We start from the raw sequence: 16,475 nt of genomic DNA on the forward strand, positions 1-16,475 counted from the left end.
AAATAATTATAATTAAAATTTTATGTATATATAATAAATATACGTTAGAACCTCTTTTTATCATCTTCAAATATTTACTTTATCATATTTTAAATGAGTCGAGAAAAAGAAAAGGAAACAAAGAAGAAGCTGCGACTAAAGGTTAATGGATCAAGACAAGTCAAATACAATAGTCTCTTTAGGACTAAAAAGACTTTTAAATTCTCACTTTTTTGTTTGAAAATTTTAAAGGCAGTTTAGTCGTTTTGACTAAAAGAATAACTTATTAATTTTTTTTTAATCAAATACATTAATAATCGATATCAATTATTTTTAGGCATAATATATAAATGTGCATTTTAACTTGCTCTCATTTTACATTTATACCCTCTAATTTTGGATGTGCACAAGCAAACACTTAACCTTGTATAAAGTTGAACAAGTAAACACATGAATCCTATGTGACATAATACACATAGCACACCACATAGAACGCAAATTGTCATGTAGGATGTCACGTAGGATGTGTGTTTCTATTTGTTCAATTTTATCCAAACTTAAATGTCCACTTGTGCACACTCAAAGTTGGAGGATATAAATATAAAATGAAGTCAAGTTAAAAGTCATATTTATGTATTAATCTAAACATGTAATTACTTAATTTATTATTCTATCGATTCAAAATAATGTCCAAACACTTGTTGATACTCGAAATCGATTGCACGACTTTAATCAAGTTCAATATAATAATATTTTAAAGTAAATTTAGATATTATAATTTTTTATATATAGTATTTAATAATGTTTAACTAATTAAGTTTGCGTATGAATATAGACGACGAAGACAAAGATTTCATAACAATTTTTTTATGAATAGAATGAATACTACTGCCTATGTACAGTGAATATTATAGAAACGAGTACTAAGTAATTAAAAAGTATAATTTATAAACGTACATTTAATTTGACTTTAGTTGATATTTATGCCCTTCAACTTTGGGTATAGACAAGTAGACATTTTGACTTATATAAAATTGAACAAGTAGATACACACGTTCTACAGAGACCAATTAATTCGCGACAATGCACGGCACCACTAGCAGCAAACCAGGAAAAGTAGAGTCTTTATAGCACATGAGTTTGTGTAATTGGTGTTAAGTGTCCTGGAAATGTTCCTTTACCTGTAGACAAGAATCAGTTGGTTCAAAATGAGTGTGAAAACCGACACTCGAACTTGGACACAAATGGCAAGTAAGCACTTCAACTTTGAGTATGCATATCTAGACACCTCAACTCGTCTCCACTCTGTCAGTTGAACACTCCAACTTACAAAATGATCATCTACATAGATAGCAGTTTTGCTTCTTATACAAAGAAAAAATGAATGAGTGAAACATATGCGCGGAATGAACATACCAGCCAAGATCAAAGAGATGATCTTGTATCCCAATCTGGAGGTTGTATGGTAACTGTGAACGCATCATTTGCCATTTCTTCATGTTGCGTTGTTTGAATTTCCAGGGCTGAATTAGCAATGGACGATCCACATCTATTTACTTCAATGCTTTTTATAGACACAGCTTCTCCAAAATGAGAAGGGATTTCCTCAAGCCGCTCACATTTGGTTAAACTCAAATATTCAAGCTCAGGAAAAGCATCGTCTGAGATGGACCATTGTGAAAAGTTGATATTGTCCAATTTCAAGTACTTGAGTTTAGGGAACTCCGCATCTTTCACTTCCCATTGATCCCCTTCAAAGGCTCGGAAAAGTAACTTTAGAATCTCCAAGTTAGGCAATTCTCCGATTATAGAAATTTCACACCAGGGAAGACGAAACTTGGACAAAGTCAATTCCTTTAGTTTTGAGGGGAAATTGAACTCGTGTGGAAGTTTAGATGGATAACTGTTGGAAACTAGCTTGACTGATTCAAGATGACTTAGAAACTCTAATCGCGGAAAAAGAACACACCTTCCCTTCAATTTCTCCGAATAACTAAAAGTCTCCAAAAATATACAACTCAACTTTCTCAAATTTGGCATCTTTGCCAAAATTGTCTCAGCATCTTTACCATAAGAGAGACGTGGAGTCGAAAATGTTTCCAAATCATTTAACTGATAGTTAGCAAGTGATTCATCCATGTTCTCATGCAAAGTAAATGAAGCACGACGTTTTACAAGTATATGCCTCAATTTGACCATCCTCAGAAGAGAAAGAGGTAATATCACCTCTCCTCCTAATCCTCTTACCACAAAAGTTTCTAGATTCCGAAGTTTAGCTATAAAAGAAGGAATTGAATTTGCATCAGTTTGAACAGCTAAGTACCTCAAATGAATAAGACTCTGTATTTCACTGGGAAAAGTACCACCAACGTTGAACGATTCCAAATCCAACACTTTAACAAGTTTGAAGCTTTCAAATATGAACGAGATATCACGTGGCCATAACAGGTTATCCGGATCTACAACTTTGAATTGTAAAGACCGGACATTTGAGTGACATGGACGCCACAAATCAATCTCATCCTGGTAAGAATGGATGAACAACCGGTAGTCCTCAGGCTTTTCAGGAAGCATATCCACTCCCCTGAATAAATAAATACATGACAATGAGAGTTGGTATAAGCATAACAAAATAACAAGTGCGGTCTGGGGGAGGGTAGAATGTACGCAGACCTTACCACTACCTCGTGGAGGTAGAGAGGCTGTTTCCGAAGGACCCTTGGCAGTTGGTATAAGCATAATAAAATGACATCAATATAATTTTCTGTACCTATTGATTTGGTTAAGGAAATTTTCTTGCTTGGACTTTTCCAAGCAGAAATTGTGCAAGAGATCATGAATACGACACCTTTTCACCTTGCTATTCGGTCTCCTCTCCATGGCCATTACTATATTTCTACTAATAAGATCTTCAAAAAAGTAATGTGTGACATCTTCTCTGTTTTTTTCCTTGTTCTCTTGTACAAATCCTTCAGCTTGCCACAACCGAAACAATTTGGAGACATGAATATCCTTGCCCTTTAAAAATCCTCCAAAGTAGAGAAAACAAGGCTTCAGATGGTGTGGTAAATTTTTATAACTGAATTCAATCAAAGACATGCTCTCTTCCAAGCTACCACCGTTACGTGAACCTAGACTTTCCTCTACTTTTTTCCACGAATCTTCGTTCTTCTTTTCCTCTTTCAGAACACCAGCAACTAACACAATGAAGAGAGGCAACCCTCCACAACTTTTTGCTATTCGAAATCCCACATCTACAAGTTCAGGTGGACAGCTATCCCCTTGAAACACCTCTTCCTGTAATAATGTCCAACTCTCATCATCTCTGAACAAACGAAGATGATGGGGATTGCTTTCACATTTAGCATAATTGGCAATGTCAGTAAGACGAGTTGTTAGGATAATTCTACTCCCACTATGAGCATCTTTAAAGCACATATATAAACAGTCCCATGCTGTTTTATCCCACAGATCATCAATGAGAATTAAGAATCTCTTGGTTAACAAAACTTGACGCAGCTCATTAGCTAATTCACCGTCTTCTTTTTCAGTGCGATCAGCAGGCTGAAGAACATAATTCAAGATGGTAAGCAGCAATTCCTTCCATGAATATACTTGAGTCACACGACACTTAGCGTGAACATCAAAGTGAGGGGTAGCTATGAGATCATTGTAAATCTTCTCTGCAAGAGTGGTCTTCCCGATCCCAGCCATACCAACTATCGAGATAACATCCAGGTGAGGAGATCTTCTAAGTATCTGCTCCTTTATTTTGTCCATTGCCTCCTGAAAACCCTCCATTTCTTCATTTATTCTTGGAGTATTACCTGATAAAGATGGTCCAAGACTCACAGAGGTATTTACAACTTTACGCACCTTCACGTCTATCTTCTTTCTTCCACAAGTCTCACTAACAACATGATTTTCAAGCTTAATGTTATCAACAACTTCAGAAATCCAAAGAACTTTGTACCAGAGTGGATGAGAACTGGACAAGCACGAGTCGATGACATACTCTGCCTTGTATGCCATTTCAGTAGCACTTGTTATTATAATACCATAAACTTCATCATGCTCATCTAAGTTTTCCGCAAAATGATTCATCAATGATCTGAGACACAGTAAGCTCTCCTTGACTGATTCAATCTGATGCTTTAAATTGATAACTGAATCAATCTTAGAACGCAACAGCTCCTCCAATTTTCCCAAGAAACAACTGAAAAATCCTAATCCATCTGTCTTGGGGAAACTACAACCTAATGAATGTGGAACTTTAAGACAGATCATTTTGACCTCTGCCTCAATATGCTTGAGCAGTTGCTTGACATCAGAGAGATATAACATGTAATACCAGGTGGGTTTATAACCCTTGACATGGAAGAGACATACATAATTTATATCTTGAAAACGTCTCATGATGTCTTTGAGTTCTTGATGCATATCACGATACTGCACGATATCTGCAACAAAAGAGCCCAAGTACTCTGATTTATCTTTGACTGCTAGGATCTGATTCTTCAGAAAAGAGATTGAGCGATCATCATAGTTGAACAGCCTGTCTAGGCGGTTCGATAAAAAATTGATAAGGCCTTCTCCACCTGTCATGTTGCAAGGTGATGCATCCAGAAGTTGAAAGAATACTTTTCTGAACTCTACCTTGACAGTCTCAATCTCTTGTAGCAGATCAGATAATGGAAGCCTCATTTGCTGAGTGCTGGACCCATCCACGGAACTCCCATAACAAGAACCACTGATCTGTCCTAACTTGTGGGAAGTCACTTCAGCATGCATTAAGAGATCACGCAATTCGTTAAGCTCTGTGTGTTGCGTGAGAACATCCATGAGAAAAGCTCTAAGGAAAATAAGCTCTTCATGAACACTTTCAATCTGATCCAGAATTTCAGCTTCCAAAGTGGCTTTCTGCTGTTGTAGAATCATCAGCCTTCCTTCAGACTTGATAAGATCGAAAGCAATCGTCAAAAACTGAATAATAAGATTGACCTTCCTACTTTTGTTGCTATCCACAGCTTCAATTGAAAGAGTTCCAAATCTAGTCAAGAAATCATTCTGCTTCACGCATTCATTGATCTGAACTGGAGGATCAACAAGAGACATTACAAGGAGCAACAACCCATAGTAATACTTTTTAACCTCATTTGCAACAGTAAACATCGAATAACTTTCATCTGTCAGTAGCACATTGCCAAGAATATATTCATGAAACCCCATCAAAACCTCATCAACCTTGGGTATATGTGAACATTGTGTCTTTGAGGATTTTAGCATGCTGAAATAAGAATCAATGACATGAAAGTCAATTGGAAGAAAATTCAGAAGATCTATCGTAGGATGATCCAGTGTCGATGATGATGAAATGTTGGGACACATCTGTCTAATCACTGCCTTAATAAACTTGAATTTAAGAAGCAATTTAATATGCAAGTGATTAATTTCCCTGGCCATGTCTTCTTGCTTCGAGTCACGAGAAAGAGATTTAATGGCTGACCATGCTTGGTCAGTCACAGACTGATTAAGGGTCAAAAAATCAGTTATCTTAGTTTGCTCTTTGCACTGCTCCAATGAATCCATGAGCAAAGTTCCCAAGAGTATCAGTTCTTCTCGAACACAGTCAATCAGATATTTCAAGGGAACCATTATGGTGGCTTCACCGTTTAGTAGCTGAATCAGATTGATTTCTACCTTGACATGATTAAACTTCCGTTGCAACAGAAAGAGCTCATGGTCTATTTCAGTATTCGTCATGACATCATAGCAAGATGAGTAGATCACAATTGCTGCCTCAATGATCAGAGCTTCGATATGTGACTGAATAGAACTAAATTCTTCAAGTGAAGTGCCTTGAAATGCTACGCCATTGAGGAATCTAGAAAGGTGAGTAGATCCTTTTTGGAGCCAAGTAATTTGATCACCGAAAGTATTTTTCAAGCTGGCATCATGACTTAGCAGCTCTTCCAGATCCTCTTTGAGAGCATCAACTAAATAATACATAGATTCTGCATCCATTCTTGTCTCTGATCGTGATGACTTTGACTCTATCAATAGGTTCAGATAAATCTGTCTCAGTTCAGGCATGTTCATTGGACTTATCCTTTCCAGCAGTTTAGAGAACTCATGGTCCAGCACATGCGACTGGTCGTCATCCTTCTCCATATTGTAGACCAACGCTAAGAAACATAGGTGAACTGCAGCATAACCTACATCTTCAGCACAGGTGAAGAGATCCTTTATACTCTCATGCTCAATGCGCCACTTTGCAGTAAATCTCAAGAAGAGACTTAGGCATCTTAGCTTCTTTTCAAGCATAGACGCGGGAGAGGCATTATCACGCTTCGGATCAAATACAATCAGTAAATAAGCAAAACAATCAAGCAAAGCTACAACAGACTCCACCATCTCCAAAGTAATTAGCAGGCTAGATGACCTTGATGGCTTTGAAGTTTTGACTTGCTCAGCAATATTCTCCAGTCGAATTATCTTCAGCACCTTCATTCTGATGGCATCCTTACTTGTCTCGTCTTGTTCATTCACCTGAGAACCATTCTCAAAAAAGACACCAAGAGCTTCAGCAAATAGGGCCTTAAGTTGTGTACATATCCCGTTCTCAGGATGAGCCTTCTCGAGGAATACGAGAAAAGCAGTTACATATGATAGTTTCCTCATAGCTTTGTCCAACTGATCCGTCAAACTATCAAACTGCTCACCATTAAAATGTTTTATGGCTTCCATCACACACCAACACTCTAAAGCCATCTGCTTTCCACCTTTTCAGTTTTCTCTAATTGTTGGATTCCGAATAAATCCTGCAAGTAGTAAATATCCAATATCTTCATCAGGTAGCTTGACACGAACATATTTTGTGCATTTTAAGAAGGTTCAATCATAACCAGTCTTTGCTTATATGCAAATGAGCACATACCAGGGGCGAGTTCACGTGAATCTACTAGCTTTTGCCTATACCTTATATATCTATTAAAATTTTTATCAAATACCTACAAATATTTGATTCAGAATCCAGTTATTAAATCGTATATCAATTTTAGGTCACTGCAGGAACCCATAAACTTCACCTCCTAGATTCGACTCTTCCCCTCCCGGAAAAATTCATGCTAGGCAAATTATCTTAATGGAGATTTATACTTATACTTGTGGTATTTTAACTTCTAATCTTCTTCTAAAACCCCTCCTTTAGGTTCCAGTATCTATACTCAAAATCATGTATTTAACCAAAAAAAAATAATCCTAATTTTCAACAGATGCTCTTAAATAACATCTTTTGCTTACATACAGAACACAAAAAATGTAAACAAGAAATCCACTAATTTTCCTTTGTATCGAATATACAGTTAATCTTAATAAAAACAACAGTTAATCTTAATAAAAACAAATAAAACTTACTTGGGTATTGGCTGGGAAGGAGAAGAAAGAGGTATGTTTTCACCAATTTAACACAGACTAATTAAAATCACAGAGAAAAAAACTCACACTTCAGATTACAAGAAGGAGAATGATGAAGAAAGTAAATAGTTTTATTCTTTTTTCATTTTAATGTGAAAGATATAATAAACAATTATGGAGAAGGTACACTCACTAATTGATTAGTATTATCTCATTTCCTCAAATAATGGTCCTTTATTATTTTTCAATTGCACTTCTTTTCATGTGAAAGACAAAAAAAAGTTACTGTTAAACAAATGGTACAAGCTGAAGTATAATATATATATTTCAATAATGTAAACAAAGGTAGAATGAATTGTACAAAGTATAACCAATGTAAGGCTTTATACAGAATGAATCAAAATTTTCAGGACTAAAAAAAAACAACTTAACAGTCTCCTTGATCATATCCCTATAGCATCAAGAAGGAGCGAATGCTCGGACACAGAAACCAATGAATTCGCGACAATAGCACCACTAGCAGCAACTGCAGGAACTCCAATGCCAGGAAAAGTAGAGTCTCCACAGCACATGAGTTGTGGAATTGGTGTTGAGTGTCCAGGAAATGTGTCTTTACCTGCAGATCGAATCAGTTGGTTTAGAATGAGCGTGATCTGAGTAAAAAATAATGAGTTCAGTTGAACACGCTATTTTACCTGCTAATATAGCTGGCCCATAGGTCCCTCTGTTTCTTCTAAGATATCTTTGATGTGTTAATGGAGTTCCCACTAACTTCACCTCACACTTCTCGCGATTAAACCCTGGCCCTAGTGCTTTCACTACAGCCTTCCACATTACCTGTCATGTAAACGGAAAAAATCAGCTGAAAAGGGACCTCAATATGAATACAATTTTGCAGCTAACTAGAACGGAAAGTACAACTAGTTCTTGATTGAAGGTCACAAATTGCAAAGATACATATGGACGGAAAATGAACATGTCATAAAAGATATCTAGAGTAGTGGAGGATGCAGTATTCAGTCATCGAGTTCATTTGAGCTCAGTATTTTTAACGAGGAGTATACATTTACGTGTAAAAGTCCACTAAAATTGCAATAAATTATAGTTTTGAACAAGTTATGTTAAAAGCTTAACGGGTTCAATTCTAAAAATCTTAAAGATTGAACCCTGAATCCACCTCTAATCTAGAGCATAAATCAGCTAGGCACGATGGCTTGAGCATTGTGACTAAGCTCTGATTCAAGATGGAAAATGAAACATCTAACAACGTGTTAGCTAACGTCATACTAACGTGACATGATAAAGCAAGTTGATCAGCCATACTATCATCACAAAACTATGTAAACAACAAAAGCTGGACCCTTTTTTGTCACCCCAATTTGTGGGACTATACTGGGTATGTTGTTGGACTACTGTTTGTCATTAATAGATAAGAAATTAAAAGAGTACCTCAGATCTTTCAGCCTTGAGGTTTTTGTACTCATTGCTTCGGCGATCAAGACCTTCCCAAATTTCAAATGGCTCAGTTCCAGGGGTATAAGCATGCAAAACATGCTTTCCAGGTGGAGCAAGATCTGGACTAAGCACACTCTGGACAGATATCAGCACGACGTTCTGATCAGCATCAACCCCTCGGTCCCAGTCATTAACTACTATATGATGGATTCCCAGGTCATCAGATATACCCTATAGATCCATTACAATGACAATTAAAGTAAGCAATCAGTCCACGAAAGCTATTACAATGCATCGTTGTGCTGTGCCTTACCTCTGCATCAAAACCCAAATGCAGATGCATGAATGATTCACACTGTTGGGTCATTTCAATCCCGTCCTGATATGACTTCGGGACAGCTTCTGGAGGCAATAAACTCAGTGTATCCCACATAGATGCATTACTGACTACAGCCTTCCTAGCACGGACAAACTGCAACATCACAAAGAGAAAGTGCAACCTTAATAGAAAATGTCATGTATCATTTCACAATGCAACATACTTTTAATTTACTCACTTGGCCACCTCTGAGTTTGACTCCAACAGCTCGACCCTTTTCAACAACTATGTTTTCTACGTGACTCTTGAGAGAAATCCGTCCACCAAACTTTTGTAATCCTCGAACAAGAGCATCAACGATTGCTCCACTTCCATGAAGTGGATATTCTAAAGAACAACCTGGCTTATACCATTCTGAGAACATGTACACCTATGAAGCATCAACTATGATATTAATGAAGTTGTATGAATTAATTGTGAGAATAATGATACTTGCTCCAATAAGTTAAGTTAAATGTAAGAACGTTAAACATAAAATCGAGTACAACACTCGTGAAACCATGAAGATGAGACTAATTAATACCAGATTTATGTAGAATATTTCTATAAGGATATATGTTACCATTTCTGCTGAGAGTATGCCGTTAGTTTTGACCCCGGCAAGCAAGAAAGCTAGGAGATCCAGCCAATTACGTATAAAAGGGTCTTTTATCCCCAAAGAATCAATTATTTCTGAAAAGGGTCTGAGAAGCTTGGTAGCACCAAGGGCTCCTTGAGGTCCCATTTGAGCAAAAGATTTTAAGAGAGAAGGTGCATATCTAGCAGCAGCAGTCGAAAGAACGCCCAAGTCCCCTCGGATAGATAGTGGAGGCAGAGCCATTGCAGCTGCTGAGATTGGAAGTATCGCGTCCTGTAAAAACAACACTCTATGCAAATGAGATAAGATTTTAAAGAAGAAAGGACAGTAAAGAGCTCTTACAAAAGTTCAAGAGCAAGGGACTATCAAGAGAAACATCTCTGGGTATTAGAACAATCAATAACGTAAGAAACGACAACATGTATGAGAAGTATGCAATACTCACAAGAAGTTTCCTCCACTCTCTCGCTGAATCTGGTCCTGCATACTTCTCTAGATCCTGAATTATGAGAAAGATTATCACGAAGAATGTTATAAGGAAATGTAACCATTCAGTTAAAAGATAAAATGGTTGCATTAGGATACGATCACATAAATAAAAAGGAAGTCTTACAGTCCTCTACTGTAAGCATCGTACACTAGCTCAACATCCTAACATTTTAGATGTTACAACATGAAGCTTGCAAATACTGAAAACACACGGGAAAAATTTCGATGATCTCTATGAAAGATGTTCACAAAAGCAAACAGGAGGTCAGACCTTAAAAAACTCTGTCAATGCGTGACAGGAATTCACCTTCAGGTACATATACCATCCACGAGTCATAATTCACACAGGGAATCGATTCACCTAATGCATCAAGAACCTGAGAAACGTATCAATAAGTCGAGTTATTTGCTAACAAGAAACCATGTATACTAAATTACAGTAAAAATTTGTTAACATCTCATACACTTATTTCATGTGTAGTAGCTTAAGAACATTGATGCGACAAAGAAAATGCTAGTATACAAAGCCCTTAATTCGAGTTCTATCCACATTAGACGAATACTACATTTGGAAGGAAGGTCTAGGATAGACGAGGGAAGAAGAAAACTTATATATATACTAGTACCTTTCGATTCATTTGCATTCTGAACAAACAAAGCCAAATTATAAACATATACGAGTATAACCTGTGCTAATGGATTAGCCTGAGGACCTCTTGTTTGAAAACCAGAGAACAATGATGGACCAGAGTCAAATTTGTATCCTTTAATATCAAAAGAGTGAGCTGCACCTCCAGCTACATCGTGGCTTTCTAGTACTAAAACATCTTGGCCATACCTAGCAAGAAGTCCAGCACAACATAGCCCCAATAACAACGATATCTGCTTCTGGCTTGCCTGCACATTATTCAAAATATAGTAAAATTTAAGTAATAAACAAAACAAAATACCTAGATAAATATTTTATATTATATTCTCATGTTTCTGTTTCATTCATATTATACCAAATAAATATTTTATATAGACAAACATCTTTAATCATTTTGAACAAAATAAAATCCTCGATAACAATTAAAATTATAGACTTCCAATCTGGGTAAGAAACTTTGTATTACTAAATTTCTAATTTCTGTTACATGATTCATAGAATAAATAAATACATACTAATAAATAAAAATATTATTTATCCTTCAACTAGAACATAAACATATATTAATAATAATCATAGGTGCTTCCAAACTAGGTGAAAAATAAAAATTCAATCACTAAATTAAACCTTGCATCAATCACAAAATAAGATTAGAGACCAAGTTTTTTAGACCTTCAATTAATATAACCTTTTGACTAGTCTGATCAGTGCTGGAGGGTAATCTGACGGACTCTCAGCCCAATTAGGGCCACTAGGAACCAAACGATATGAAGACCCTAGCCCTCGTTGACCATCATTCAATTTCCTTGATTCCTTCAATTTATATAACTTTTTGTCTGGCTTAATCGGTGCTGGCAGGTAATCTGACGGACTCTCAGCCCTATTAGGGCCACTAGGAACCAAACGATATGAAGATCCTGACCTTTGTTGAACATCATTCAACTTTCTTCAAATCTCGTGAACAACTAAAAAATGTTGAAATATTTTTTCACTTTTTGCTAATAAACTCTCATGTGGTCGAATAGCTTGAACCATTTTTTTCTTTACTAGGAACAAAGAGAGCAATAAGAATGAAGAAGATTAAGCGAAAGAAATTCATTTTTGATTGTTATTTTTTCGATGAATGGTTCTTAAATAATAATTATTGTAAATGTGAACTTAATAAAGTTTATATGGTAAATATGGAAAAAATCTTTGAAGATTAACTTACTATAAATTCATAAATTTTATCTACAAATTCATCATGGAGATTTGAAAAGATTTTGCAGTACGAATTTAATTTTTTCCTAGTTAATAAATGCAGTATTATGCTCCACATATGTAGAATTTTTTTTAAAAAAAAAACAAATTATGTTAATCTAGTTTTAAATTTGGGTTTATTGTTTAATTTCACTTTTAAAAACTCTGAATATTTATCTTCATCATAAGAATTGCAAGATTCAATCGAGTGTAAAATATTTTACAGACAATTTAGTAGATTTGATTTCTTCATTTCTGTTATTTTCTAGAGTTGACGATCTGTCATAAAGCCTACCGGACTGAGCATTGGAAAATAAGACCAAAAAGGTGAAAATAATTTTTCCCCTTTTAACATCACCTTACAAATCAAATTCTACCTCCAATGTTATTTTGTTTCCATTTTTATATTATTAAAAATATTATTTAAGGGGGAAACTTAAACAGCTTTTATATGACGCCAATTTGAATTAGTCTAAACCCAATGCGAACTCACGAAATATATATATAAAAGTTGTAACATATTCAGTTCAATATAATTCTTGTGTTCTTTAATTTAGAGGATGTATGCTATTATAATAAACATTGATATTAATGCTAAAAAACATTAAAACCTGAAAAGATAATCGATTACAATTTTACTACTATTAAAATGTATGCAATAAAGTCTTCATATTAATGACATTTAAAGAAATTAAAAGGTCCACCATACATTAACGTTACATCCTACATATACAATATATAAATATGACATCTTCCTCCCAATTTTTCATCAAATTCCAAATCCTCTAAAATTGACTTATGTCTATGCTTATGCACTTATTTTCTTGTGTATATCGATCCAGGTTTCTCCGAGCGTCTCACAATTACTAGGAGGAGGAGGTCTTTTACCAGGTTTAGGTGGTCAGGTCGATAATGGTCTTTTTCCAGATATCTCCACATGCTTAGCATCAGTGTTACACGTTCCTGGATGTGTTGAAGAGATTATAACATCTTTCCTAACTATTCGACTTCGATTAATTGGTCCTCAATGTTGCAAAGCTGTATTAGACATTCATGATAGTTGTTGGCCTAAGATTTTCCCTTTTGGTTCACTTTTCCCTTTAACACTTAGAAGTTTTTGCCCCATTCAAGGTCCATTACCACCAACATCCCCTCAACCCCTAGTTCCAAAAAATGGCATAAAAATTGTACACGAAATTAAGAACTAGGTTTGTTCAATTATCGTTCTTAGAATTCTTTCTGGTCTAATAAATGAGTGGCGATGAAATTTGCACCTAGGAGTTTTTCTGTTTTTAGTATAATGTTAAACTGTGTGATCGTTTTCGTTTTGTGTTAGATATAATATTGCACATGTTGTAACACTTGTTAGTACAAGTGCTCTATTCAAATAATAATAACTATAGCTACACAATTAATATGTACAATTTTGATTGTTGTGAAAAAAAAAATACTTCAATGAATTTATTTCATTCTAATCAATTTTGAAAACAAATAAGACGTAATTAGATAAGGAATGGTAAGTAACAACCCTTATAATTAGCCTATTCTGATTCATTAGTCTCCTAATCAAAATCTAATTCCTCAAACACACGGTTGTCTCTCCAGGTTATTATATGCGTTTAATAGATTTATCGTTTTCCGTAACGACACACATCAAGAATTTGAATGATAAACCAACTCAAAAAATAAAATATGATTATTATTATAAATGTACTCAAAATTAAATAGGTGTTGATTATTTTTTGAATGTTTATGAAACTCTATGTCCTAATAGATTTGGGATAGGAATATATTGTTCTTTTAGGATTGGGAGAACCTTTTTCTTATAGGTTTGGGATTATTCGGGATCTATACATGTAGTTGGGATTCTAAATCATTGTACCTTTTTTTTTCTTTCATAGAAAACTTTCTCTGCTTTTGCTTGAAGGATTAAGCCTACCCGAACATCGTCAACCTTTTTGTTCAAAGGAAGTGACAGGCATGGACCCTTGAAAAAGGAACCTTTTTGTTCAAAGGATAATATCTGGTTAACCATTACGACACTCCTTGTGGTGCTTTGACTTCGATGGCATTGGGAGAACATACTTAATTAACCTTATGTATGGTTTAAGTAAGTATCATGAGGATTTTCCCCCTTTAATCTATGGTATTATTAACTAGAACTAATTAAATAGGTGATCAATGATGAATTTCCCGATATAATACATAATTTAACTCACTATTTTGCTAAAAACATAATTCAAATTCGTGTAATATAAATTTAATTAGACATATTAACCACGATTTAAGTAACTTTTGATTCAACTTCTCCCAATGACTAGTTATGATTATTATTGTTTTGATAAAAGAAATTATAAATTACAATCTTTTTATTTTGTAATGCTCCATTTAACAATTTAACACACGATTTTGCTAAAGAAGAATTTAAGTTCATCTAACAAAGATAAATGTTCTTTTTACTACTATTTGAAAATAGCTTCCTCTATGAACTAAGCTAGTACATAATTTTTTATAATATAAAAATCATAACATGGTTGATAGGGTTAATTAATGTAATTGGCGATGATATAAATTAAAAGACTCATTATTCGTTGTACAAATCTTACTTTGTGGGCTACGCTACTAAAATAATTTAACCACTATACAGTGAGCATTATGCATGTGTAAAGCTATCAAATCATAAAGTTTAGTTCGCTCAACTTTAATTTCTTATAATAACCGTCAACGGATGTAACGACTCGAAAAATGATAGAATGAACTTGAGCCTTGACGTTTGGGTTAGTGGGAGCTTAGGTTGATGTTTATGCTGTTTTAGAACTTAAATGGACCTAGGTAGCATCCTAGGGTGCAAGCAAGGGCCTAGGCTAGCGAGTTAGGGTGAAAGAAGCCTTGTCCTTGGAAGGACTGTTTGGCGATGGGGCTGCTAGATCGCCTAAGGGGTTGGCGAGTCACCCTTATGCCCCTATGGTCGCCTAGTGCACTGCCCAGTTGACCAGCCTTTGTGTAATCCCACTGGAACAGACGGGCAAGGGGAAGATTTTTAAAGTTACAACTTTTAGGGTCAACTTCAAATGATGATATCTTTTAACTCAAAACGAATTAGGTGGACGATTACCTATCCAATTAAAAGGTATCGGAGTTCTCTTTCCAACGCCACCGAGTTTTCCCTTTTCCGATATCGGAGTAAAAAGTTATGCCCAAAATAGTGAAGCATTGTCAAAAAGGACGAGTTTAGACGGGTTTAGTGAAAACTTTTAATTTTAACTTTGTGGGTCCTTAATTATTTTCCTAAGTTGAGTCCCTATTATTATATGCATGTCCTAGCAATTATAAAACCCTTCTAGACCAAAATTCTTCCATTTAAGTCACTCCAATTAGAATTAAAAAGAAACCCACCTCCTCTCAAATATTTCTCTCTCTACAATCCTCCATTGAAGAAGGTCAAGATCTTGGAGCTAGGGCTTGGATTGAAGGTGGTTTCTTCATCAAATTCCTTGGGGAATCTTAACAAAGGTATGGTGACCCTTGATCCTTGATTATCTTTCCTTCAAGGAGTCCATTCAAAAGGGTTTCAAAAGTCTTCAAAGAACAAAACTTCTATTTTCTATTCTAGGTATGGGTTCATGGGTAAAATGTTTACAAAGTCATTATATTGGTGAATTGAAGTTCTATTTATGATTTTAAGATGATTTTATATGAAACTTCTTCAAGAACCCATGTTTTCATTAAAAGCCTGGAATTTGCTTATAAAGTGGGTTTAATGCCTATGATTTAATGTTGATGAAATTGTGTTTAGATCGGATTGTATTGTTGATTTATATGATTTTCTATATCTCTTTATGATGAATTGTTGGTATATGGATGAATTAAGGATTGTGGCCTTATGGGCAAGTTATGGGGGAATCACCTTGTGGTGATAGAATTGTTGGGAATTGAGTAATGGTGATTATGGCTTTGGAGGATGGTAAGTTGACTTAATCTCATATTATTAGTAGAATTGTTCTTGATGATGATCCACTTGAAAGGTGGAGGTGTTTACTTGTTTTGTACATTGTGACCATGGCCTTGAAGGCATAGTATGAGAAATTTAAGTGTTACATGACATTTTATGAATGGACATTCAATGGAGTTAATGTGATCATGTTATGAACGTAAAGGTGTTATTATTGAAAGACTTTTTCTCAATTTGACACTCATGAATGTTGATGATAGAATATGAAGGATTCTCCAATGTATTGCATATCTCGAATTGGTAGAGCTTGTGCATCATTTTCTTGTTTAAATGATTATAT

At 35.1% G+C, this 16,475-nt stretch overlaps 5 protein-coding genes across 5 annotated transcripts in view; all 5 read right to left on the reverse strand.

Annotated features, from left to right (window-relative positions):
• Positions 1-955: 955 nt before the first annotated feature.
• LOC125867119 (uncharacterized) overlaps positions 956-16,475 on the reverse strand; it is a 34,807-nt gene continuing 19,287 nt past the window's right edge. The window contains 1 exon segment of the mRNA XM_049547547.1: positions 956-1,160. The gene's annotated coding sequence lies outside the window, so the exon portion shown is untranslated.
• On the reverse strand, positions 1,405-6,750 carry LOC125868907 (putative late blight resistance protein homolog R1B-23). Its single transcript, XM_049549472.1, has 2 exons — positions 2,750-6,750; positions 1,405-2,563 (listed from the first exon to the last, which is right to left on the reverse strand). The coding sequence occupies exons 1-2, from the start codon at positions 6,748-6,750 to the stop codon at positions 1,405-1,407; spliced, it is 5,160 nt and encodes a 1,719-aa protein (XP_049405429.1).
• Positions 7,721-16,475, reverse strand: part of LOC125866693 (prolycopene isomerase, chloroplastic-like) — a 56,401-nt gene continuing 47,646 nt past the window's right edge. Inside the window, exon 11 of the mRNA XM_049547001.1 lies at positions 7,721-7,821. The gene's annotated coding sequence lies outside the window, so the exon portion shown is untranslated. The remainder of the gene's footprint in view (positions 7,822-16,475) is intronic.
• The window catches only part of LOC125866695 (prolycopene isomerase, chloroplastic-like), a gene marked incomplete at its 5' end in the record, with an annotated part of 32,172 nt that continues 23,417 nt past the window's right edge, over positions 7,721-16,475 (reverse strand). The window contains 10 exon segments of the mRNA XM_049547003.1: positions 7,721-8,011; positions 8,091-8,232; positions 8,845-9,081; positions 9,164-9,322; positions 9,408-9,599; positions 9,792-10,079; positions 10,252-10,305; positions 10,567-10,582; positions 10,584-10,672; positions 10,983-11,086. Of these exon segments, the coding sequence (XP_049402960.1) occupies positions 7,839-8,011; positions 8,091-8,232; positions 8,845-9,081; positions 9,164-9,322; positions 9,408-9,599; positions 9,792-10,079; positions 10,252-10,305; positions 10,567-10,582; positions 10,584-10,672; positions 10,983-11,086 (1,454 nt within the window).
• LOC125866694 (prolycopene isomerase, chloroplastic-like) overlaps positions 7,721-16,475 on the reverse strand; it is a 32,149-nt gene continuing 23,394 nt past the window's right edge. The window contains exon 10 of the mRNA XM_049547002.1: positions 7,721-7,821. The gene's annotated coding sequence lies outside the window, so the exon portion shown is untranslated. The remainder of the gene's footprint in view (positions 7,822-16,475) is intronic.

The sequence above is a fragment of the Solanum stenotomum genome, chromosome 6 (genome assembly GCF_019186545.1).
Source record: "Solanum stenotomum isolate F172 chromosome 6, ASM1918654v1, whole genome shotgun sequence".
In the NCBI taxonomy this organism is placed as follows: Eukaryota; Viridiplantae; Streptophyta; class Magnoliopsida; order Solanales; family Solanaceae; genus Solanum; species Solanum stenotomum.

What these genes read in the sequence shown, in the direction of transcription:
- LOC125868907 (XM_049549472.1), bottom strand. Translation starts at nt 6,750, where the DNA reads ATGGCTTTAGAGTGTTGGTGTGTGATGGAAGCCATAAAACATTTTAAT. An exon ending in TTCCTTAACCAAATCAATAG is followed by an intron (nt 2,564 to 2,749) that starts GTACAGAAAATT and finishes TTATTTATTCAG; the next exon opens with GGGAGTGGATATGCTTCCTG.